This window comes from Malaclemys terrapin, chromosome 8 (assembly GCF_027887155.1).
Source record: "Malaclemys terrapin pileata isolate rMalTer1 chromosome 8, rMalTer1.hap1, whole genome shotgun sequence".
Lineage (NCBI taxonomy): Eukaryota > Metazoa > Chordata > Testudines > Emydidae > Malaclemys > Malaclemys terrapin.
This window is the reverse complement of record NC_071512.1, coordinates 101,107,338-101,132,600: the sequence shown is the minus strand read 5'-3', so window position 1 is coordinate 101,132,600 and position 25,263 is coordinate 101,107,338. Positions and strand designations below refer to the sequence as shown.

The 25,263-nt window shown below is 43.1% G+C and overlaps 1 protein-coding gene across 1 annotated transcript in view; it reads right to left on the bottom strand.

Annotated features, from left to right (window-relative positions):
- Positions 1 to 25,263, bottom strand: part of FAF1 (Fas associated factor 1) — a 325,268-nt gene that overhangs the window by 18,769 nt on the left and 281,236 nt on the right. Inside the window, exons 16-18 of the mRNA XM_054036693.1 lie at positions 18,127 to 18,207; positions 16,754 to 16,831; positions 7,132 to 7,347 (exon numbers count right to left, since the gene is read on the bottom strand). Coding sequence (XP_053892668.1) covers positions 7,132 to 7,347; positions 16,754 to 16,831; positions 18,127 to 18,207 — 375 coding nt within the window. The remainder of the gene's footprint in view (positions 1 to 7,131; positions 7,348 to 16,753; positions 16,832 to 18,126; positions 18,208 to 25,263) is intronic.

The following is a 25,263-nucleotide window of genomic DNA, read 5'->3' as shown; positions in this document are numbered from 1 at the left end:
GGATAGACAGCACAGTCAGTGAGGATGTCCCAGTAACAGTCGCTGCACGTGCTTAAATGCGTTGAAATGTTACTGCTGTTTTTAAACAACAAGTAGTTCTAGAAAAGGTTAATCTGTGTATTTACTCGTGTAGAAGTTTGTATTTACAGTAGGGTTATGATACCGACTTTAAGTTAGCCAAGCATATCTGTGTAAACAACAGGAAGATAGAACTAATGAATTTTTATTTACTGGAGATGTGGAAATATTTCAACAACATTTTGTTGGGGCATCTAAACTGAGGGCATTAAAAAGAGTATTCTTTACAGCTGGTTGAAAATTTTCTGAATGAACAGTTTTCTGTCAGAAAATGCTGACACAAAATCAAAATGTGTCAGAGGAATGTATCGATTTTGTCAAAATTTTCAATGAAAAATTGTCGAAGAGCTTTATTTTGACAAGGTCAAAGTCTGGCATTTCATCTTCATTGTTTTAACTTTTATTATACTTTATAAAAAGCTGAAATAATGAAGTCGAAATGAAGCGCTTTGACTTTATCAAAATAAAGTGTTTTGATAAAATCATTTTGATATTCCCCCAAAAACTGCAATAAAGGTAGACACACTGTCCATGTATCAGTGACCGTTACAAGGGACTTACTGTGCACAGCATTTAAATACAGGAACAATATAGCGTAAAGAGCAAAAGGCTTGTTTTTGTTCTGTTTTAAGTAAGTTGGAAGACCTGTAACATAGGAGACATTTTGGGATTGCTCTTCACTTTGGTTCCACTGAAAATGGGATTACATGCTTAGATGGAGTAAAGTTAATTAGCGATTAATGGGATTCCACACATGCTACTTCAGACTCTGGCTAGAGTATTGTTTCAGCTGCACTGGTGAACATTCTTTGTTATTTTGAGAAAAGCAGTAACATGAATACAAGAAATGGGACGTTTCCTGTGTATGACTCCATCTCCTCCCTTGGGCAACAAATTCCCAAGGTGAATTAGGATTCCCGAAGTGTATTAAGATGATAGAAATATAAAGTGAAATGCCTTAATTTATACTAAAATTAGAGTGCTTCTTTTTAGTATGAGAGGGGAACATGTTTGAAAGCTAAGCTCCAAGAAGTAACCTAATTAACCACACATATATGAACTGAAGCATTAACAACAGAAAATGAATTCAGTCATTGGATGAAGATTCACATACACCTAATCTCTAAACTAAGCAGCAAATTGCACATACACAAGTGCCAGAAATTCCACTCATGTTTGATCACACATTTTCATGCAACCAAGTCTCCGAAGTCTATGAATTATGGATACTGTATCATAGAGAAACAATTAATACATTTTCTTTCTCAAATGCAATGACAGATATTTTGGTTTAGCATAGTGTATCGTCATCATTGCATCCACTTGTGACGCACACATTGGTGCACTTTACATGGTTCAGATTAAGAGAAAAATAGCATTCCCCAAATTTAGGGAGCAAATATATTATGACCATGCACTCGCTATCTAGTGTACTGGGACAGGGAAAACAATATAGCCAGTAGGCTAAATGCCAGTGACTCCAGAACTTGCATTTTAAATGTGGCTAGGCTCAGGCTTAGAGGTATTGCCAATGTAATAATTATAGGGGTCTCTACTGAGAACACTATATACCCATAGCTTGAGGTACCCTGTTGGGATGGATACCCAAAGTATACAGAGCTACTTAAACTTCAGCTCATGATACATCTCACACCCTGTAAATTTCAAAGCAAATCCAATTTGAAATTCATGGTACATGGTTGTAAGAGATAAGGATTAAAAGGGCTTTTTTTGAAAATTTACATTAAAAAAATGTCCCAAATGAAAACCTCATTCATTCTTCCACCATTATTAATAATGCCGCCGCCACCACCACCACGCTTTTCATCAGGACATCTTGAAGCGCTTTACAAAGGAGGTCAGTGTCATTAATTCCATTTTCCAAGTGGGGACACTAAGGATATAGTTTCAAAGTACCATGAAAAACTGCTCCCATTTTCTATTTTATGGCAAGATCAGAGCAAGCCAGAGGGATAGGCAAACCGGATGACCACCTTGTGTGTCAAAGGATAGGGAAAGCAGTGGAATTAGTGATGGTTGTTTGTCCCCAATTGTTGATTTACCTTCCATCATGACAGTAATTGCTTAAATAGCAAGTGCTTTATTTTTGGGGTCATTAATTCAGACTGACTAAAGGTACAATGTAATAATTTAATACAATTAATGGTCTAATATCTGGTCCTGGGCAAAATTCCACACCACTGTGAATGATCTGTGCCCTGTACAGTTCATACCTATCCAACTTCATAAATAATGTTGTTGTGTTTTACTAGTGTTCACATGTTCTGTCATGTTTATGTACAGAACAAGCAATACAAGGTATTTGTTGCTTATCTTGTAGTTGGCCAGCAAATGCAACAACCGTGCTAAAAAGCAGAGTGGGCACATTTCAGGTTCCACAGTTCCAGAGATATTCCCTATTTTTAAAATGGGGAATTCTATTAGAACTAGTAGAATCTTTCTAACTGGTGGAAGTTTTTAAGGGCGCCCAATGTATGCTGTTTATGCTGCTTTTAGGGATTTGTCATTTATATTTTTCAGATAAGTATAACACTTTCACATTTAAAGGTGGAGAATTTTACCCCCTCCCGCTCCCAGCCCCATCCCCCCACACAAAAGAAGTCCTTCAGAATCACAGTCCTATATGCAAACTACAACTTGACAAGAAATGTATTACATAGCAAGGAGTTAGAGGTTGATCCAATATAAACGCAAGATTTTAGGAGTGTATCTTGTAACTAGCATTGCATGCCCTACTACCATGTATAGCGGGAGTGGGCAAACTTTTTGTCGTGAGGGCCACATCTGGGTAGGGAAATTGTATGGTGGCCCATAAATGGGGGTTGGGTGCGGGAGGGGGTGAGGTCTCCGGCTGGGGGTGCGGGCTCTGGGGTGGGGCCAGAAATGAGGAGTTCAGAGTGTGGGAGGGGGATCTGGGCTGGGGGTGCGGCTGAGGGGTTCGGAGGGCGGGAGGGGGATCAGGGATGGGGCAAGGAGTTGGGGCGTGGGATGGGGTCAGGGGTGCAGGCTCCAGGCAGCGCTTACCTCAAGCAGCTCCCGGAAGCAGTGGCATGTCCCCCCCCCCCCCCGGCTCCTACGCAGAGGTGCGGCCAGGCGGCTCTGCATGCTGCCCCATCCACAGGCGCTGCCCCTGCAGCTCCCATTGGCCCCTGCAGCTCCCATTGGCCCCGTTTGCTGGCCAATGGGAGCTGCAGGGGCGGTGCTTAGGGCGGGGGCACCATGCGGAGCACCCTGGCTGCCCCTACGCATAGGAGCCCGCTGCTTCCGGGAGCCACGCGGAGCAAGCCCCCAACCCCACTCCCTGGCAGGGGCTCGAGGGCCAGATTAAAACATCTGAAGGGCCGGATGCGGCCCCTGGGCCATAGTTTGCCCACCCCCGGTGTATAGAATACCCTGGAGTTTATTATTTACAATACCAAAATGCCTTCAATATTTGAATTAGGTCACTCTTCTAAATTCATAAATTGAAATATTTTTACCATACATAGTTATACATGAGATTGATATAAACTAATTTATTTACTAATAAAGCAGCAAAAGGCCATCCAGCTTCCTTTAAGATTATTTTAAACCAACTTTCCTACTGCCACTAAATCTCCTCTACCATCCTTTTGGCACACAAATCTAGCTATCTCTTGATTTTACTTATATTCATTGCTTCATTTGCTTTACTGTTTTTTTGCTGTTTTTACTTAGTATGTTTTTACTTACTTGGGTTTTTCCCAAGATCCTAACTCATCAATGTACTTAGTTTTCAGATGATCATTCATTAATGTGAAATAATAATAAATACTTAGGCACAAATTTTCCAACTTTTCTTCATCTTGATACTTCTATAGCAACTCTCACCACGGTATCTAAAGCCTAAAGCCGACTCATTGATTCCAAAGGTTGCTACAGGTGCTCAGCAACTTTAAAAATTAGGCTATTTATTTAGTTGCTTAAATATGATTTAGGAGCCTAAAATGAAGGCACCCAGTTTTGGAAATCCTGGGTTTAAGATTTATGTAATGTTTTCTATTTGAAGTTCTTAAAGTGCTTTATGAAGGTGGGTAGATATCAGTATTCCCATTTAATAGAAAGAAAACTGAGACAGAGAGAAGTTAAGTGACTTGCCCAAGGTCACATAACCGAATCAGTAGCAGACATGGGAATAGAAGCCAAGTTTCCTGACTCCCATGTCCCTTATCAATCCTCCTCCTCTCTTACTTTATTTAGCACTTTTCATCCTGAAAAATCCAAAGAGATCTATCAATTTTATCATTATTTTGAAAGTTACAATAAGATCACTGATGTCTATACTCTTCTAATGAGAGCACTGCCAAGCTAACAGGGCCCCTACTTTGTAATTAAAAGGCATTCCCTGGGGCTAGGTAAACTGCCTAACATTGTCCATACTGGAAAGAGTACTTTTCTCCATTTAATGAGGCTGCTGTTCTGAAGCGCTAGGGAGTCTCATATTGAAGATGCCATTGTGGTGGAGTTTTAGAGGGTGGGGTGGGAAGTTAATCTGCGTGTCACGTAATGTGACTCCTTGCTTCCTTGGGGCTCAGGCTGTAGTGGGGCCTGAAGGGAAAAGGGAGCAGGATTTAGATCACTTACTGACTGGTGAGAAGAAGTGGAGGAGAAGGATCTGAACACTGCCAAGTCCTCTAAGTGGTTTGCCCCTTAACATTCCTTCTCCCCATTGATTTCAGAGTGTTTGAATGGCATTCTTCGGTGCATCCCTTTATGGAACTGATATTAGGTTGATATTTGTGCACTGATTGTGTTTGCCAGCTTCCTAACATGCGTGGGGTGATGCTGAGATTTATGGGATTGGAAGGCATTTCCCCACCTCCCACTTCAAATCGGTTTCTCCTCTCCAACAGTTATAAGTACCATCAAAATAAAAGCCCATCTATGCCTTTTTCAACATCTCTTAACTGCCTCTTCTGACAGGTTCTCTGATTAGAAATCAGTTTTTCTGCCTTTGAGACATGGCTCAAGACAAGCCATCAGATATCTACAATCCCGTTCACAGTTATGTCACAATCATCACAAATCAAGCCTGCTCTCAAGAGGATATGTTTGTTAAGTACAAATATTTCTACACCTTTTGGGGCGGGTTGTAATTTAAGATGACTTTTACAAACTAGATACTAATCCTGAAGCAACAGATGGCTGTTACAAAATAGCACTGCAAACACTCTGAGTTGAGTCCTATCCTTAGTGAACTTCCTGCAGAGGAGGAGACAAGGGTGGACCCAGCAAAGTGTCCCACACACTAGGCTCTCATGGTGCAAAAAAGACAAAGTGAGCTTAACCAGCCACCTGAGGATTTCCCCGGCACGTGCAATCCCCGGGTGACAGAGCTAAACTACCAGCACCGCAGCATATGGGGTGGGTGGCTGGTATGCTGCCAAGCCCCACCACTTGGTGACTGACATAACTTGTGCTGCTATCTTTGCACCCCTTCCCAGCCTCAGGTTTTGCACTGATCACAGCTCAGCTGGACGCAAAGATTGGGCCTTTTATCTTTTATTTTTGTAGTAACAACAACTATGCTATAAACAAAATCTAAGTTATAATGCAGCAGGCAATAAAAAAGGCATCTCGCCAAAGAAATCTAGTTTAAGAAAAGCGCTAGTGACCAGTGTCCATGGCAGGTTTAACCACAGATAAATTAGCAAACTTGAGGATCAGGGAGTTAGTTCAGCCTATAATGATCGTCACTCACACCAGATAGGACGTCATTATTTTTTTATACACTTCAAAAGAAGTTTTAGGTAGGAATAAGTGTGCTAAAGTATCCGATAACTCATTTACAGTTTGACAGAGCCCTTTCTACTCATGTCACAAATCACAAATTACATTAAGCAAGATGAACATCAACAGGAAGATCAGAACACAAAATCTGAACACCAGAACTTCACGTCCAGGAGAGAAGATGAAATGCTGCTCACCAAATGAACTTTGGGAGTATTATGCTAAGCAAGAGGGGTTCTACTTTCTTTTAAAACAAGGAATAAAGTTTTTGGATCAAACTCTGGTTTTGGATGTGTGAGTCCAGTCCTCACTGAATTTGACCCTTTACATTTTTTGCTTTAGAAATTAGTTTTTTATTTCCTCTGCCACTGAAAGTCTGGATTTTCTGATACAGCTTTTTACATAACATGTCCTAGGGCAGTGGTTCTCAAATGTCTTTTTCGCAGACCACTTGAAAATTGCTGATAGTCTCGGTGGGCCACTTAATGATCTTTCAAAATGTTGCTTGTACCGTTAGCTAACTATTGTAATAGTTGGATAAAAGTGCTATATAAAAAAACCCCTTAATAATAATTAACGTTTTTTTTGGTTCTACAAATCAAAGCACACAACTCATATTTTAATATCAGTAGTCTTACCTTTCTAATGCAATGGATGTGCCCTCTCTCCCCTGCCAGAGCAACCCCTGAGCTGGGGCTAGGAAGGAGGGGAGGGGGTCTCTCCCCCGTCAGAACAGGCACAGAGCTGAGGCTGGGACGGAGGGCCGTCTCTCCCTGGCAGCCACAGCCCTGGAGCTGGAGAAAGTCGCCTCTTTCTCTGGCCGCCGCAGCCCTGCACATCCCAAATTCCCCCCACCCCCGTTCTCACCCCACTGCCCCCTCCCACCTACCCCTATTTCCCCCAAGGCCACCACCTCACCTTACATGTGTGTCTTCTCCAGGGTCCAGGCACCTAATTAATAGAGCCATGCCTGCGCGGTTCCACTAATTAGGTGGGTGGCCCTTCATTCTCTCATGTGCGGCCACCCAGGCACACACCTTAAAAGGAACTATCCGCGGACCACCTGAATGGAGCTCGCGGACACTGGTGATCCATGGACTACAGTTTGAGAACCTCTGTCCTCGGGCTCTCATGTTAGCTCCTGACTTACTTTGTGTCATGGAGCTTGACCATGTTATAACATACCAAGCCAACCTTCACCTTTCATGCTGTAACATACATGCCATCTTGAGATATACAACTAGGAATAAGGAGAATTTATTCACAGAAGGTATGTTCACTTACATCTCTCCTTGGAAAGGTGCCCAGCAGTTTGAACTCTCCCCAAGGGTATCCCTTGGAAGCTACAAAATCAAAGACAACCTGCAGCTTACTGCTGGCCAGGAATCGCCGCTCAAAGAACTCTCCGCTGGGTGTTCGGATACGCAGTTTGCTGACTGACTCAGTGCTCTCTTTTTTTGGCTCTGGAGGCAAAGCCTGCTCTAGAGATAGCCTGATAGCCTGAGGAAAGAAAAAGGACCATTTAGCTTCAATTTAACTACTTAGGCACGGGAGTTTTTTTATTTTTCATGCTAGAACACCGAGAGGAGTCACACGGCTCCAGAACTTTACCTGTGCTTTATGTCTCAATGACAAAACCATTATTATGCATTTCTTAATAACAGCCCACCAGACAATTAATTAAAATAAACCCTTCCTTTATAACACATAATTAAACCTACAGTTTACTGCATGATGGAGAGAGGTAATTTAATTGTTTGGCAAAAAGGCATCAACATTTTTGATTGAGAGAATAACTGTCAAGTGCTCAATTGGTTTCTGAAAGGTTACAAATTAAAGGCATTACATGCATTTATTTTTGTAAATACTTTTTATTATCAAACTGTACTCCTCTAGGCAAAATAACTGACCATTTGAAACTAGGGAATCTCTTCCTCCCCCCCAACAGCAATTCACAATGAAAACAAACCCCTACTTGTTAGATTTACTAAAAATACTTGTAACTGAAATGCTCTGATTGGGATATTTCTTCTCTATGTTTGAGGCATACAGGTTATTTAGCATATATGAGGCACGAAGGTGGGAACAGCCATAGTCAGAGGAGGATCAGCAGGGAAAAAGCCAAGGCAAAAAAAGTGGATTTTAAGGCTAGATTAAAGGAGGAAAGGAAAGATGCTATCCACGCAGAAATGGCTCCAAGCACCAGGATGCATTTTTGCTGCAACAGCTACAAGAAATCAGCCAATATTTAAAGGCTCAGCCGAGAGCAGAGTAGGAAAGTCTTTATTTATGTGAATATAAGTAATAAAAAGTAATAGCAATATTTTTTTTTAAGTACATCAGAAGCAGGAAGCCTGCTAAACACCCAGTGGGGCGACTGGACGATCGAGATGCTAAAGGAGCACTCAAGGACTACAAGGCCATTGCGGAGAATTGCCTGAGCAATTCTGTTTAAGTGACAAATATGAAGAACTGTCCCAGACTGAGGTGTCATCAGAGGAGGTTTTGGAGCAAACTGATAAGCTAAACAGTAATAAGTCACCAGGACCAGATGGTATTCACCCAAGAGTTCTGAAGGAACTCAAATGTGAAATTGCAGGACTACTAGCTGTAATCTGTAACCTATAATTTAAATCAGCTTCTACAGTATATCAAATGACTGGAGGATAGCTAATGTGCTGCCAATTTTTAAAAAGCCCTCCAGAGGTGACCCTGGCAATTATAGGCCAGTAAGCCTGACTTCAGTACTGGGCAAACTGGTTGAAACAATAGTAAAGAACAAAATTGTCAGACACATAGATGAACATAATTTGTTGGTAGTAAACATGGTTTTTGTAAAGGGAAATCATGCCTCATCAATCTGCTAGAATTCTTTGAGTGGGTCAACAAGCATGTGGACAAGGGGAATCCAGTGTATTTAGATTTTCAGAAAGCCTTTGAAAAGGTCCTTCACCAAAGGCTATTAGGCAAAGTAAGCAGTCATGGGATAAGAGGGAAGGTCCTCTCGTGGATTGGTAACTAGTTAAATGATAGGAAACAAAAGGTAGGAATAAATGGTCAGTTTTCAGAATGGAGAGAGGTAAATAATGGTGTCCCGGAGGGGTCTGTTCTGGGTCCAGTCCTATTCAACATATTCATAAATGTCCTGGAAAAAGGGGTAAACAGTGAGGTGGCAAAATTTCCAGATGATACAGAACTACTCCAGATAGTTAAGTCCCAGGCAGACTTTGAAGAGCTACAAAAGGATCTCTCAAAACTGGGTGACTGGGCAACAAAATGGCAGATGAAATTCAATTTTGATAAATGCAAAGTAATGCACATTGGAAAACATAATCCCAACAATACATATAAAATGATGGGGTCTAAATTAGCTGTTGCTACTCAAGAAAGATCTTGGAGTCATTGTGGATAGTTCTCGGAAAACATCCACTCAATGTGCAGCGGCAGTCAAAAAAGCGAACAGAATGTTGGGCATCATTAAGAAAGGGATAGATAATAAGACAGAAAATATCATATTGCCTCAATATAAGTCCATGGTATGCCCACATCTTGAATACTGCGTGCAGATGTGGTTGCCCCATCTCAAAAAAGATATATTAGAATTGGAAAAGATTCAGAAAAGGGAAAGAAAAATGATTAGGGGTATGGAGTGTCTGCCATATGAGGAGAGATTAATAAGACTGGAACTTTTCAGCTTGGAAAAAAGATGACTAAGGGGGGATATGATAGAGGTCTATAAAACCATGACTGGTTGGAGAAAGTAAATAAGGAAGTGTTATTTACTCCTTCTCATAACACAAGAACTAGGGGTCACCAAATGAAATTAATACACAGCAGATTTAAAACAAACAAAAGGACATTTTTTCACACGACGCACAGTCAACCTGTGGAACTCTTTGCCAGAGGATGTTGTGAAGGCCAAGACTATAACAGGGTTAAAAAAACTAGATAAATTCATGGAGGATAGGTCCATAAATGGCTATTAGTCAGGATGGGCAGGGATGGTGTCCCTAGCCTCTGTTTGCCAGAAGCTGGGAATGGGCGACAGGGGATGGATCACGTGATGATTCCCTGTTCTGTTCATTCCCTCTGGGGCACCTGGCATTGGCCACTGTTGGAAGACAGGATACTGGGCTAGATACTTTGGTCTGACCCAGTATGGCCGTTCTTATAAAAGTAAGCAAATGTAAACATGTATCTAAAACCTATATATATTTGATTGCCGCCTTATTCATGCTCTATATGTTGCTTGTCTCCTTAGATGGTAGCTCTTTGGGGCAGGAATTATAGCTACCTGCGTATTTGTTCTTGGCCACAATCCTGACCAGGGCTTCCAGGAGCTAGTATAATAGTGGTGGGCAAACTTTTTGGGCCGAGGGCCACGTCTGGGTGGGGAAATTGTATGCAGGGCCAGGGCAAGAGTTTGGGGTGCAGGAGGGAGTGCGGAGTTAGGAAGGGGGTCAGGGCATGGGATTGGGGCAGAGGAGGGGTGCGGGGTGTATGAGAGGGCTCAGGGAAGAGGGTTGGAGTGCAGGAGGGGGCTCAGGGCAGGGGTGTGGACTGTGGGAGGGGGCTCAGGGCAGGGGTTGGGGTGCAGGAGGGGTGCGAGGTGCAGGCAGGGAGCTTAGGGCAGGGAGTTGGGGGGTGGGGTGCAGGAGGGGTTCGAGTTCCGGCCCGGCGCTGCTTATATAAAGCGGCTCTGGGGTGGCAGCGGTGCACACCGGGGCCAGGGCAGGCTCCCTGCATGCAGGGCTGGCTTTAGGAAGTGCGGGGCCCGATTCGAATACCCGGCGGCGGTCCGGGTCTTCGGCAGCACTTCGGCGGCGGGTCCTTCACTCACTCTGGGTCTTCCGCGGCACTGAAGGACCCACCGCCAAAATGCTGACGGAGACCCAAACCGCCGCTGAGTGAGTAAAAAATCAAAAAGGCGCCTAAGTTAGGCGCTCTTCTTTAGGGTGCAGGGCCCTCTTAGGCGCGGGGCCCAATTCGGGGGAATCGGCCTAAAGCTGGCCCTGCCTGCATGCCTGCCCTGGCCCCGCACCGCTCCAGGAAGCACTGCGGCCCCTGAGGGAGAGGGGACGGAGGGCTCTGTGTGCGCTTCCCTTGCCGCGCCTCCAGGTACCTTCCCTGAAGCTCCCAATGGCCGCCAATGGGAGCTGCAGAGGGCGGTGCCTGGAGGCAAGGGCAATGCATGTGGAGCCCTCTGCCCCCCTGCCCAAGGGCCGCTTCTGAGAGCTGCGCGGGGCCCGCGGCGCCATGGGGGGCAATCCCACGGGCCAGATCCAAAGCTCTGAGGGGCCAGATCCAGCCTGCGGGCCGTAGTTTGCCCACCCCTGTAGTACAACATGAATCCTGTGGCCAGGATTTTCAAAAGAAGATGCCTGCTAAATTAGTTTGGCCTGATGTTCTAAAGGAGCCTACACTAAGGTACCTGTTGGTAAAAATCTTAACAATAATAATTGGGGGAAAAAAAGGCACAAAGAGAAAGATTTTTCAAAGGCAGTTAAGTGCTTAGTTCCCATTGATTTTCAATGGGAGTTAGACACTCAATTGCCATTTGTGTCTTTGAAAATCTTCCCCATAGTCATTTAGTGAGGGAAATGAATTACATTAAAGGGACAGAATGAGGCAGAGGCAAGGGTACAAGATCATTTAAACAATCTGCTTCTTACATGCAGACATTGGGGGAAATTATATCTCAATATAAATAATTATACATAGAGCTTCACATGGGCTTTTGCAATCCCAGACACTTTCTGTGTGAATCTAAGAGTTTTTTAACGTCCTTGTGGCTCAAATTCATGTTTATGTGTCTGCTATGAGATTATATTTTAAATAATATAATTAAATAGATTCTATTTCCTTTCTCTCCTTCCTCAACCACCTGCTTACTATCCTTCTGTTTTGACATTTCCCCACATAGTATAATAACAGATGCTACATTATTTACTGAACTCAATCAATTATATTACAGAAAAATAAACAACAGTAGCTCATTAGAGCTCTTTTCTTTGTGCAAAGAATACGTAGCTCCCCAAAGTAACCAGTCTCCAAGGCTTCAACATAAAATGACAATATACAATGGATATTCCATACCAGTGAACCAAGTTAGAAAACAATTATGAGCTGGATAACATTAGCAACTCTTGGGCCTGAATAAGCAAGCTGAATTTTGTTGATAAAAAAAAGGATGTTCAGTATGTGAATAGATCAATAGCCAGATTTCAAATATATGGAACTGAACATAAAGCCCCTTATGTAAGCAAACACTGTTACAGAACAACAGACTATAGGTAATCCGTACACTTGAACATGGGCAGTGTTAGTAAACAGCATTGTTAAAATCTCTTTTGTTTGGCTAAGCAAACAGATCCTATTCTTTTCATTATTGCAGTTTGTATTAAAACAAGGAAGCCCAGGTATAGTTTTAATCAGGGACTGGTTTTGCTGCTTTTATGTAAGAAAACAGTTTCCAAAAGGCCATTGTATTAGAAAAGGCAGGGTAGTAAGCACAATGCAGCGGAAGGGAATTATTGTTTCTATGTGTGCACAATTACTTTTAAAGAGAGAAAGAAAACACACTAATTACATGAATTAGAAGATAAGCAAGGCAATTTCTCAACAGTCTGCTACAATACTAGTTTACGTGAGTTCAATTGCTAATAACTTTACAGAATGCAACCTGTTAATTATTCACAACAGAATTCTCACATTCCTATTTTCTGCAATACTCCTCTAGTTTCCCTCTAATGGTCTCTTACCTTAATTCCCATTCTCGACTTTTGGTAGCAACAGGAGGTAAGAGTACAGCAAGTTCTACTGTACATTGTAGAGAAAAGGTGGAGCATCCCATGCAAAACACTTAATACTGTACTTCTGACTAAATGAACTACAGTAACTCCTCGCTTAACGTTGTAGCTCTGTTCCTGAAAAATGCGACTTTAAGCAAAACAATGTTAAGCGAATCCGATTTCCCCATAAGAATTAATATAAAAGGGGGGGGGGGGGGAGTGTTAGGTTCCAGGGAAATTTTTTTTCACCAGACAAAAAACTATTATATATATGTATACACACAGTATAAGTTTTAAACAAACAATTTAATACTGTATACAGCAATGATGATTGTGAAGCTTGGTTGAGGTGGGGAAGTTAGAGGGTGGAAGAGGGAGGGATATTTCCCAGGGAATGCCTTGCTGCTAAATGATGAACTAGCATTCGGCTGAGCCCTCAAGGGTTAACACGTTGTTAATGGAGCCTCACACTCTACAGGGCAGCATGAACAGAGGAAGGGGAGACAGCATGGCAGACAGATTCACATCCTGTGTGTGAGAGAGAGAGATGCATTGCCCCTTTAAGTATGCTGAGCACCCTAAGTACATTGCCTTCTTAAGTATATCAGGAAGTTGAGACAGCAGCTGCAGCCAGCAAGCTCCCTCCATCCTGAGCCCTGTCATGTCTCCCTCCTGCTCTATGGAGATGGGGTAAGTGGGGAGCAGGGGGACACCCTGACATTAACCCCCCCCCCCCCGCACAGCAAGCAGGAGGCTCCCGGGAGCAGCTCCAAGGCAGAGGGCAGGAGCAGCACATGGCAGTGAGGGGAGGGACAGCTGAACTGCTGGCAATTGCTAGCCTACTGGGCGGCTGCAGCACAGGGAACTTAGGGGAGCAGGGAGCTGATGGGGGGCTGCTGGTCCACCCTGGTTCCAAGCCCCCACCAGCTAGCTGCAATGGGCTGCTCTTCTTGCAAGCAGTGGACAAAGCAGTCAGCTGCCAAACAACGTTATAAGGGAGCATTGCGCAACTTTAAACGAGCATGTTCTCTAATTGATCAGCAACGTAACAATGTTAACCGGGACGACTTTAAGTGAGGAGTTACTGTATTCACAATATAACATGGTTTAAAAGTTCCTGGAAGCACTTAAATATTTCAGGTTCTTGGATGCATGTATCTTGGTCAGAAAGATGTACGCAAGGTGAATTGTTGACACAATTTGCTTGTCAAGTTTGTCTTAGAGAATAGAAAATTGTGTTGGTTACCAACTTTATATTTTGCAGTATATCAGAAAAGTACACAGTACTAAAATGTCACCAAATATACATTTAAAAACCTACTTGAGGGCAGAAAAAAACAACAACAACAAAAAAAAGAAAAAAGAAAAGAAAGGAAAGGAAAGGATGCAATTTAAACAGGATTTCACCAGTTCCACAGACTTTAATCATCTGGAAAATTAAATAAAAACAATACCAGATTTCAAATGTCTGCCAAAAGAAGAGAGTCAGATCAAGAAAATTATATCAATGAACAGAAAAAGATGGGAAAGTATCTTGGGTTATATAAATATATAGCATTAGCAAACAAACACACCCCACAAGGATGCAGATATATCAATGCTTAGTATTAATAAGGTACTTGTTAATGATGGGTGAAATTCTAGGCCCACTGAAATCAATGGCAAAACGCCCATTGGCTTCAATGGGGCCAGCATTTCACCCTTTAAATTTGCACATCTATAGCACTTTTAATTTGAAAGTCTCATCCAAGGATCTCAAAGCTCTTTTTAATCATTAACTGACTTAGCTCCATCTCACCCCTCTGAAGAATGGATAAACATAGGGAGCGTTTCATCAGCCACTGACACGCAGTTTTCTTTTGGGTACTACATGACAGCTGTTTTACCCACACACAGCGGTTGATGACATAGCTAGCTGAGCTATGATTCTGTTTATTTCACCAGAACTCCTCTAAGGACTGAGAGTCTTGTGTACAGTTTTTGGGAGTGGGGGGGAGAAGCGGATGTGCACTATCCCTTCTTTTATCACTATGGTATACATTTGTCTGGAGATGAAGAAGAAGAAAAAATTACTGCTATGTGCATAACTTCGTACATGTTACACTAGGACTGTTTTAGCATGCAGGAATTACACTGTACTGGGAGATCACACTTTGGACAAAACAGATTGGGACAATGGACTATTTGTGAATCCCCATAACAAGCTTTTACTGGGGAACTGGCCCTTGTACCTGAATGGGTGTAACAAGGGATTAGCTATTGGTTCAGCAAGAACGAGTGCTGTACTTCATTGACTTGGAATTGTAAACAAAACTGTGGCTTTATGGCATAACACATATATATTTCTCATTAGCAGTGTGCTTTGAGAAACATTCTGAAGACTTAAATTCATTCATCTTGCTTTGCTCTTTTTACCTCCTAATTTTTCTGATGTTTAACCTCATTAGTTTCCCTTGCAGCCACTATATTTAATCACAATGGAGAGTTTGCATCATTATTGTGACAGGGTTTTTGAATTTTCATTGTTACCTTGGTTTTGAGGGGACAGACTTTGACATTTAAGGTCTTAGTCAGAGACTAAAGGTTTCTTTTCTTTAAAAGAAGTTTCAGGATAAATTTGATTGGCCATTTAAAAATTATATTATTAGTACAAAGAAAATAATTGGGATTTTTGTGGGCTTTGGGTTAGTTTTATCTTAACATTAAAAAAGGCTTCATTCCCCAAATTAAATTATGCAACCCATTTGTTCATAGTGCTGACTAGCTTCCAAGATATTTGAAAACAAAATTGAAGAAATCCATCCATAAAGTGAAAAGCAACCTGAGATACTCCGTTTTAAAAAATGGAATCTGCAAAGACAATGTTTGGGGCTTCAGACACAGGAATCCTAATTTAAGTAACTCAAAATGTGAATGCTAATCTCATGTTTTATAGTTTAAAAAGTATGTTATTTTCCATATAAAATAATAAAATGTAGGTGTATAAAATATTTATTACATGAACCAATGTTAACTGATCACCAGGGCTGAGAGACTGTCACTGTGATTTTTCCTAAAACTCACAGATTAATCATTGTCTTCCTTGCAGCTACTCATAGTTGGCCCTGGGATCCATGAAACCAACTGCCAAAGATCCCTCTAAATTGGGGGGGGAGGGGTACTCCAGCCCAATTTGTGGCAATAGAATGATGTCATTTGGTCTGCAGTGGATAGAGCCAAAACTATCGTAAGATTTCTCCCAGCTGCATGCCGCTAAACTAGTCCTGCCAGTCAACCAATGGACTGTCTTGGTCTAGCTCAATCGCATAGCCCAGTTCATAACGCAAGGATTGAGAGTACAGCACTCTTGCATTCTAATCTCAGCTCTAATGCTGACACCCTCTGTGGCTTAAACTGCAGCAAGGGAGGTTTAAATTGAAGATTAGGAAAAACTTCTTGTGAGGGTAGTTAGGCACTGGGACACATTGTCTAGGGAGGTTGTGGAATCTCCATCACTGGAGCTTTTTAAGAACAGGTTGGACAAACACCTGTCAGGGACAGTCTAGTTATTGCTTAGTCCTATCTTGAGCACAGGGGACTGGACTAGATGACCTATTGAGGCCCTTCCAGTCCTACGATTTTATGATTCTATTGTCAAGTCACTTAACTTCTCAGACCCAGTCAATACCCCTCCTGTGTAAAATGAGGACACTAATATTAATCTCCCTTCCACTAGGGGTGTGATGATTATTTAGTACAGTGATCAAAGTGCTAATAGACCTAAATGCATACAAATCCTCACTTTATCAAAGATGTGGCGTGAGACCTCATGAGGCCCTTGAGAAGTAGGTTATCTATGCAACAAACAAGGAAACTGAGGCAGAGCGCGCTTCAGACTTGCCCAAGGACAGTGGAACAGCAGCAGATAATATGAGACAGAATAGCTAGTGGAAAAGCCATAAAACCATGTTGTACTCAATAAAGTAAAACGATCTATAAATGTTATCCATGTTAGATTAAAGTATGTCATAGGTATTGAATGCCCACACAAAAATCTTAGTCAGCTCTGAGTGATGGTTGCCAGGTATCCCACAACACAAACTCTAGAAATTGCCCCAAAAGGCAAAGTGTCCCACCTCACGTTCTTCCTCCTGTTCTTTTCGAATCTGCTCCAAACGAAACTGCTCTGCTTGTTCTCTCTCTTGTGCTTCCCTCTATTCAAGAGAAAGAAACAATAGTCACATTTACATTCAATTGACAGCTAAGCGGGACAGCCCATATCCCTGTGCAACAAATTGCATTACCCACATGAAGGAAAGGAAACGTCACAAATGTTTCTTTTTCTGCTGGGGTAGGAGTGGGTTTGTGCAGACCTGCCAGAGACAAGGGGCAGACTTCAGCTGTCACACCGGGTTCCACAAACAGTAGGGGAAACATTGTGCATTAATACAGCCTCAGACTGGGAGGAGCTTCTGAAAGATTGGGGCTGAAGGGGAGCATGCCACAAAGGTGGTATCCTCCCCTCCTGCTCTTTGGTGGGTGCACGTTCCCCTCTGAATGCAGATGGGGAGAAGAACACAAGCCCCTTAATTCTGGAGCAAGAATAAGAACATAAAGGAACAATAGAATAATACAAAATTTGTGAATAACTACACAAGTTTTTATTCAAAATTGGTATCTTGTATATAGATCCAGTAGTTAGAGATGGAAAAGGCCTCTTAGATCAAGTCATCTCCTTGCAAGGACAGGATAGAGGCTCCTTGACAGAGAGCATATCACATATTAAATTAATCCTGCAGTGGATCCTAGTCATAAGGCCAAAGGGAGCATTGTTACACAGGTCAAGCTTTTTGGCCAGTATGTGCATGTGCCATATTTAAATGATATGATAAAGCTATGTGAACCCCCCAGTCCGCAATAATAAAAACAGTCATCTGAACACTGTGTACATCCTCATCAGTGCACCACATAAAACGTGTGCTTAATGAGCAACACATATTCTGAGAATTTCTAAACTTCAGCTACATAAACAACTGTGCTGAGCAGACGCAACTACCCATGAAGAATTCCTAGTCACACAAGGTGAAACTCACTCTGAGTACTCATGCTCCATGAGGAGGGAGTGCAGAACAGATGGCCAGGTGACTCCCGCACCAGAACCCAGAGCAGGCCTGCCTCACAGCCCCCATGGCCACTATTCCAGTCTCTTGGTTGGAATTGTTACCACAGACCCTACATGTCAGTTGTGTGGCTACTGGGGCCACTGGATCAGTGTAAATATAAATCTGTGGCCTCTCTTGGCTTGCCCACAATGTGGCTTTGTATGCTGGCCTGTGTGGCTGGTAAGGAGTTTTCCTTGGTGTGTAGGGAAGCAGAGCCCTACATGGGGCTGAAGTTGTGTGGGTCTCCACAGCTGGGTGAATTTCATCCATTGTGAGGACATGCATGTCCTGGTATTCATGAAATTATTTCCCAACTCAGCAGGGGATATTCTTCACTATGCACACACCTTTGCTCTATCAGCTTCTAGTGAAATGCGGTAAGCTTCATCCTGTTCTCTCTTCACATTCTCTCTGGCCTCACGTTCATCCTAAAATAAAAAAAAACAAAAAAAAAACCAACAAATTATTAATAGACCAATATTGTGTTTCTTCTATACTCACTAGCACTCTTTAGACCAAATGTTTTAATAGTCATTTGGTTGCATTACTTCTGCTTCTGCTTGCAATAGAGGCCCACAAAAGTGATTCAAGGTAAACTTTAGGTTTTTATATATACATATGTGTGCGTGCGCATGTGTGTGTGTGTGTGTGTGTGTCTGTATATATGAGTGTGCATGTGTGAGAGAGAGAGAGAACAAATATGATCTGCCTGATGCAGTGTTTAAATTGGTCCATTATAAATATATAATTATCTATGTTTAAATAAATTGTAGGTTTGGAAAAGATGTCCTCAGGAAATGAATTTTAAATTTCAGACGCTGGATTTGCTGTTCACTGTCCAATGAAGTTGGCATCAGGCACTGGCTAGTCCCACCATTTTAACCTACAAGAGAAGGGTCTGTTCCCAACTCCTTCATCAGGTAAAAATCCCTTTGCCTTCAACAGGTTCCACCCCAGGCTCGTTATTATTAAATATTAATGTTATGGAATCGCCAAAGGCCCCAATCCCCGTTGTTCTGTACAAACATAGAAAAGAGCCAATTCCTGCCTTCAGGGCTTTCAATCTAAAGGCACAAACAGACAGTAGAGCGAAGAACTTTGGAAATGAACCTGCCGAAGAACTGGCCCAGCTTGGTTAGTTACATGGATTGTAATTTCTTCAATTGGAAGTAGAGATGTGGAGGAAAGGAGTAGGAAAAGGAGCCCACCCTTCTCCTTCACTGTGCATACCACCATCATTCTCCCAGTGACTCAGGCCTGCAACCCTGGGTATCATCTTTGATTCGACCCTCTCACTGGACCCACATATTCAGGCCATTGCTATATCTTACTGCTTTTTGTTACAAAATATCTTTTAAAATCTGGTCTTGGCTCTTTGTCCACACAGCCAAAACTCTCTTCCACAACCTCATCATTTCAAGTCTTGGCTACTGCAACCTTCATGGTATTTTCCATGGTGATACAGAAAAGGGGGATAAGAGGAGAACTTGGGAGGAAAGGTCAAGAGCACAGTTCTGGTCATGCTGAGCTGAAGATAATGATTGGACATTTACAAAGATGTCAAAAAGACAGGCCAACATACTAGACTGGATGAAAGAAAATAGCTCATCAGTAGAGAGGTAGATTGGTGAGTCATCAGCATAAAGAGGGTAGTTAAAACCACGCTTGTGGATAAGAGCACCTAGAGAGAGGGTGTAAAGAGACAAGTGGAGAGGGCCCAAAGGATAAACTCTGGAGGGCAACCCATAGAAAGAGGGAGAGGGGAGGAGGATGACCCACCTAATGAGACAGTAAAAGAACGATCAGAGAGATAGAAGAACCATGAGAGGACAGAGTTATAAAAGCCAATTAAATACAAAATTTCAAGAAGTCGGGAGTGGTCAGTGGTGTCAAAAGTCACCAAGAGGTCAAGTAGGGTAAGGATGGAGTCTAGGCCTACAGTTTTGACCAGGAACAGATCATTACAGTGATTTCCCAGGTGAATAGATAATGGACACCAGATTGGAAACAGTCAAGAACAGAATTGGAAGAAAAACACCAGAGAGTAGTTGTAGACATCAGGCTCAATGATTTTGGAGGTGAATGGGAGAAGAGAAATTGGGCAATAATTTGAGGGACTCAGAACTCTTCCTCTTTCAATCCATGGCCCACCACCACCATACTCAGGAGCCCCCACATTCCCGTAACCCAGAAATCATCCCTACTTGTTACTGGGACTGGAAAAGCAGAAACAGAAGCAGCAGGAAACATATCTCTGTATTCCCTGCATTGTGCCTCCTCTGCTGCCTGGAGCCTAAGCACTACATGGTCTCCAAGAGCTGGAGGCTGCAGGGAGCTTGTTCATATACCTCTGTACTCTGCTTCTTTGGGGCCAGCTCAACCAAATCCAGCATTTTCTGCTATGTCCTTCTTTCCTCTACAGTTTACAGAGGCTGGAGCAGCTCCAGCCCCACCAGAAGCTCCCCAGTAGCAGCAGGTAATAGTGCACTCTGCAGTACAACCCTATTTTACAGCTATGACATTATTGGTGGAGCTTAGCCCTATTAACACCTAATGGCCAGTCACCCTAGCTAACAAAACCGACATTTCTGAGCCCTGGTCTGCACTGAGTTTAGGTCAAATTTAGCAGCGTTAGATCGATTTAACCCTGCACCCGTCCACACGACAGAGCCGTTTTTGTCGACTTAAAGAGCTCTTAAAATAGATTTCTGTATTCCTCCCCGATGAGGGGATTAGCGCTCAAATCGACATCGCCAGGTCAAATTTGGGGTAGTGTGGACGCAATTAGACGGTATTGGCCTCCAGGACTATCCCAGAGTGCTCCATTGTGATCGCTGGACAGCGCTCAACTCAGATACACTGGCCAGGTAGACAGGAAAAACCCCGGAAACTTTTGAATTTCATTTCCTGTTTGACCAGCATGGTGAGCTGATCAGCACAGGTGACCACGCAGAGCTCATCAGCGCAGGTGACCATGGAGTCTCAGAATCGAAAAAGAGCTCCAGCATGGACCGAATGGGAGGTACTGGATCTGATTGCTGTTTGGGGAGGCGAATCCGTGCCATCAGAACTCTGTTCCAAAAGATGAAATGCCAAAATATTTGAAAAAAAACTCCAAGGGCGTGATGGACAGAGGCTACACCAGGGGCCTGCAGCAGTGCCACGTGAAAATTAAGGAGCCCTGCTGTGCTCTTCTAATTGCCCTGGTATCTGACTGCGCGTAATCAGCGGCCAGGCGATTTGCCTCAACCTCCCACCCCTCCATAAACGTCTCTGCCTTACTCTCAGAGAGATTGTGGAGCACACAGCAAGCGGCAATAACAATGGGAATATTGGTTTAGTTGAGGTATAACCGAGTCAGTAAACTGCGCCAGTGCGCTTTTAAACGTCCAAATGCACATTCTACCACCATTCTGCACTTGCTCAGCCTATAGTTGAACAGCTCCTTACTACTGTCCAGGGTGCCTGTGTATGGCTTCATGAGCCATGGCATTAAGGGGTAGGCTGGGTCCCCAAGGATAACTATAGGCATCTCAATGTCCCAACAATTATTTTCTGGTCTGGGAAGTAAGTCCCTTCCTGCAGCTGTTCAAACAGACCAGAGTTCCTGAAGATGCGAGCGTCAGGTACCTTTCCCGGCCATCCCACATTGATGTCGGTGAAATGTCCCTTGTGATCCACCGGTGCTTGCAGCACCGTTGAAAAGTACCCCTTTCGGTTTATGTACTGGCTGCAAGGTGGTCCGGTCCCAAGATAGGGATATGCATTCCGTCTGTCGCCCCACCACAGTTAGGGAATCCCACTGCAGCAAAGCCATCCACTATGACCTGCACATTTCCCAGAGTGACTACCCTTGATAGCAGCTGAGTGATTGCGTTGGCTACTTGGATCACAGCAGCCCACACAGTAGATTTACCCACTCCAAATTGATTCCCGACTGACCGGTAGCTGTCCGGCATTGCAAGCTTCCAGAGGGCTATTGCCACTCGCTTCTCAACTGTGAGGGCTGCTCTCATCTTGGTATTCTTGCGCTTCAGGGCAGGGGAAAGCAAGTCACAACGTTCCATCAAAATGCCCTAACACATGCGAAAGTTTCGCAGCCACTGGGACTCGTCCCAGACCTGCAACACGATGCGGTCCCACCGGTCTATGCTTGTTTCCCAGGCCCAGAATCGGCGTTCCACGGCGTGAACCTGTCCCATTACCACCATGTTGTCAAAATTGCCAGGGCCCGTGCTTTGAGAGAAGTCTGTGTCTATGTCCTCATCACTATCATGATGGCACTGTCATCACCTCCTCGCCTGCTTTTGTAGGTTCTGGTTCTGGAGTTGCAGTGGAAGCGGTGGATGACGACAGATGCCAAGAGAATAGATATTTATACCGAACGATGAGAGGACCTGTGAGGTGGATTCACGGCACCAGGAGAGCAGAGTTGCAGCAGAAGCGGTGGATGACTGAGCTCATTTACTCTACTGAGCTCAGTCATCATTTACTCAATTGAGACTGAGTTTATTTACAACAGCAGGAGAGCAGGGTTGCAGTGGAAGCGGTGGATGACGATGGTTTGCAGACCTACTGCACCGTCTGCTGCCAGTAGCTTCCAGGACACAACAGCAGCGGTGATGGTGAGCTGAGCTGAGCAGGCTCCATGCTTGCTGTGGTATGGCGTCTGCACGGAAAAAAGGCGCGAAACGATTGTCTGCCGTTGCTTTCACTGAGGGAGGAGCGACTGATGCCATGTACCCAAAGCCACCTGTGACAATGTTTTTGCCCCATCAGGCATTGGGAGCTTAACCCAGAATTCCAATGGGCGGCAGAGACTGCGGGAACTGTGGGATAGCTACCCACAGTGCACCACTCCATGAGTCGATGCTAGCCACGGTATTGAGGACGCAGTCCGCCGACCTACTGCGCTTAGTGGGGACATACACGATCGACTATATAAAATTGCTTTCTAAAGATCGACTTCTACAAATTCAACCTAATTTCCTAGTGTAGACATACCCTGCGGGAGCATTTAAGCAGTAATAATTTGTTCCCTATATTTAACAGAAATGAAAACTCAATGCCTAATAATTTATATATCATATATTTTTAAAGTATATTCTATTAATGTTCCTGTTTATCTACTAGTTTTCCTGTACATAAGGGAACAATTTTGCAAATTGATCATTTTTTTCCTAGGCCTTTCCCTTTCTCAAGAACATTTGGCAACTATTCAGTTTGAAATGCGATTATTGGAGAGGTCTGAATTATAACTGTAATTATTATGTCATGCAAACATGCCAAGAAGTACCTCAAACAAAACCCTAATGTATCAGCAGTTAAAAGAACTCTACATTAGCATATACCAGCAAGAAGCAGACACAATTACAAAAAAAAGGTAACCAACCCCCAATTTGAGTGTAACAAAATCATTTTACAGTGAACTATTTTTCTTTATAAATGTGGGACCAAGGCCTTTTCTATAGTCTTCCATTTTTTACATTTGATTAACAGAAGATGCTTGAAACCATCAGTTTGCTGAGAAGGATTGAACTGTAGTTACAACAGTAATATTTGCAGCGATGAACAAGGATTCTAGCCATTGTGAATAACCTGTTTCCATCCTACCCTTCCTGACTTTTGCTCCTTAGAAGCCCTAGTATGCTGTGCTTCTGACACACAAGGACACATGAAGGTAAACACAAACAAGAAGAACCTCGATGAGACAAGTGGGATGTTCAGTTATTGGGGGTCCCTCAAAGAATTAAACAGGTGACGTACTTTACTCAAAAGGGAAGAAGGTCTCTTGAACATTACAGAAGCGATTCCCTTCTCTTCTTGAAGAGTGGGTCATAATGGAAAGCAGAACACTCTTCTTTTGCCATATTGAGGACTCCCTTATGTATATCACAAATTCACCTTAAGATTGTGAGAAACAGAATGGTCACAAACTAGCTTATTGAGAGAAGACAAGTCACAGATAGTCTGGGGGAAGAGAGGCATTTTGAAAACCTTCCTAATATTTGTTTCAGAGAGAGAACCTTTTTAACTTTCATTTTTTGCAACTTGGTACATCAAACTCTAACTGAATTTCAAAGGTCACTCCAAAGTCCAGTGGTACCTTAGGGAAAACTGAAAGGTCAGGTGCAAACTACGGCTTCTTTCTTTTTTCAGAAGAGGAGACCATAACTTAACAATGTAATTCCATTAGACTACTTACTCAAAGTCAAAAAGTTAACTAAAGGCAGGTTTCAAGTTTGTAAAAAAAACTGTCTACTAAAACTCCCACCACAAATGCCAAATCCCAAACCAGAACTTTGGTAAGAAATATACCTCTACCCTGATATAACATGACCCAATATAACACGAATTCGGATAGAACGCAGTAAAGCAGCGCTCCAGGGGGGCGGGGCTGCGCGCTCCGGTGGATCAAAGCAAGTTCGATATAACGTGGTTTCACCTATAACGCAGTAAGATTTTTGGGCTCCTGAGGACAGCGTTATATTGGGGTAGAGGTGTACTAAATTGATTCTTATTTTGCATTTTAAAACTGCCAAAGAAAAAAGAACAGAAAACAACATTCACAAACAATTATTTGTGCTGAAGATGGAATCTATTTACTTACAGCAAACTATGACTTATTTAACAGAATATTGAATAATTCTTTCAAATGGAGCACAGTACCTATTGCTTTAAATTATGTCTTCTGGATGAGAGGGAAGAACTTCCAAAAAGATTGACACTATAGGTTCTTTTTCAAGCATTCTGATATGAGTTTCAAGCATTTTCCTAATAGCTTATTTCCTCCTATTCTTGGCAGTGAACATCTTCATAGAGGATGGGTTATGAAAAGGATATCAGGAATGTAAAGATTTATTATGCATGACTGGCTGATCCTGATAGAAAGATGTGAAATCCCATAGCTAAACCTAAATCTAGAGGTAAACAATTACACGGCAGAGACCTAGTACTACTGTTCATACTTTGATCTTAAAGTCAAATTCCTAGGTAGACTAGATAGCACTAGCATTTAGCCTTTTTAGCTAGGAAAGAGATGTAATCAAATAAAATGTTTCTATGTATATATTTGTGCTATGCTATAGTCCACTGGCTCTCAACGAGGTGTCCGGGGCCCCCTGAGAGGCCACAAGCAGGTTTCAGGGTGTCCACCAAAATAAACTGGGCTTCAGCCCTAGGTGGGGCTTGGAGAGGGAGCGCCACTTCCACCCCTGACTCACCTCAGCGGGCCACCTAGCCTGTCTGGGTTGGGGGTGGGCCGCAACCAAAAATTGCAGCATCACTGCAGAAAGAGATCTCCCCCTGCCATCAGAAGGGGTTGCTTCACAGCCACTGACTCCACAAGCAAGCAGCAGCTAGTCAAGGAGACACACCACTTCTCTGCCCTGCTACATCAGCACCTCAGAGAGCAGGGCCAAATGGAAGGCAGAAATCTGTGGAGGCAGGTGGCCCACCCTACACGTTGCATCTGGTTGGAGGTT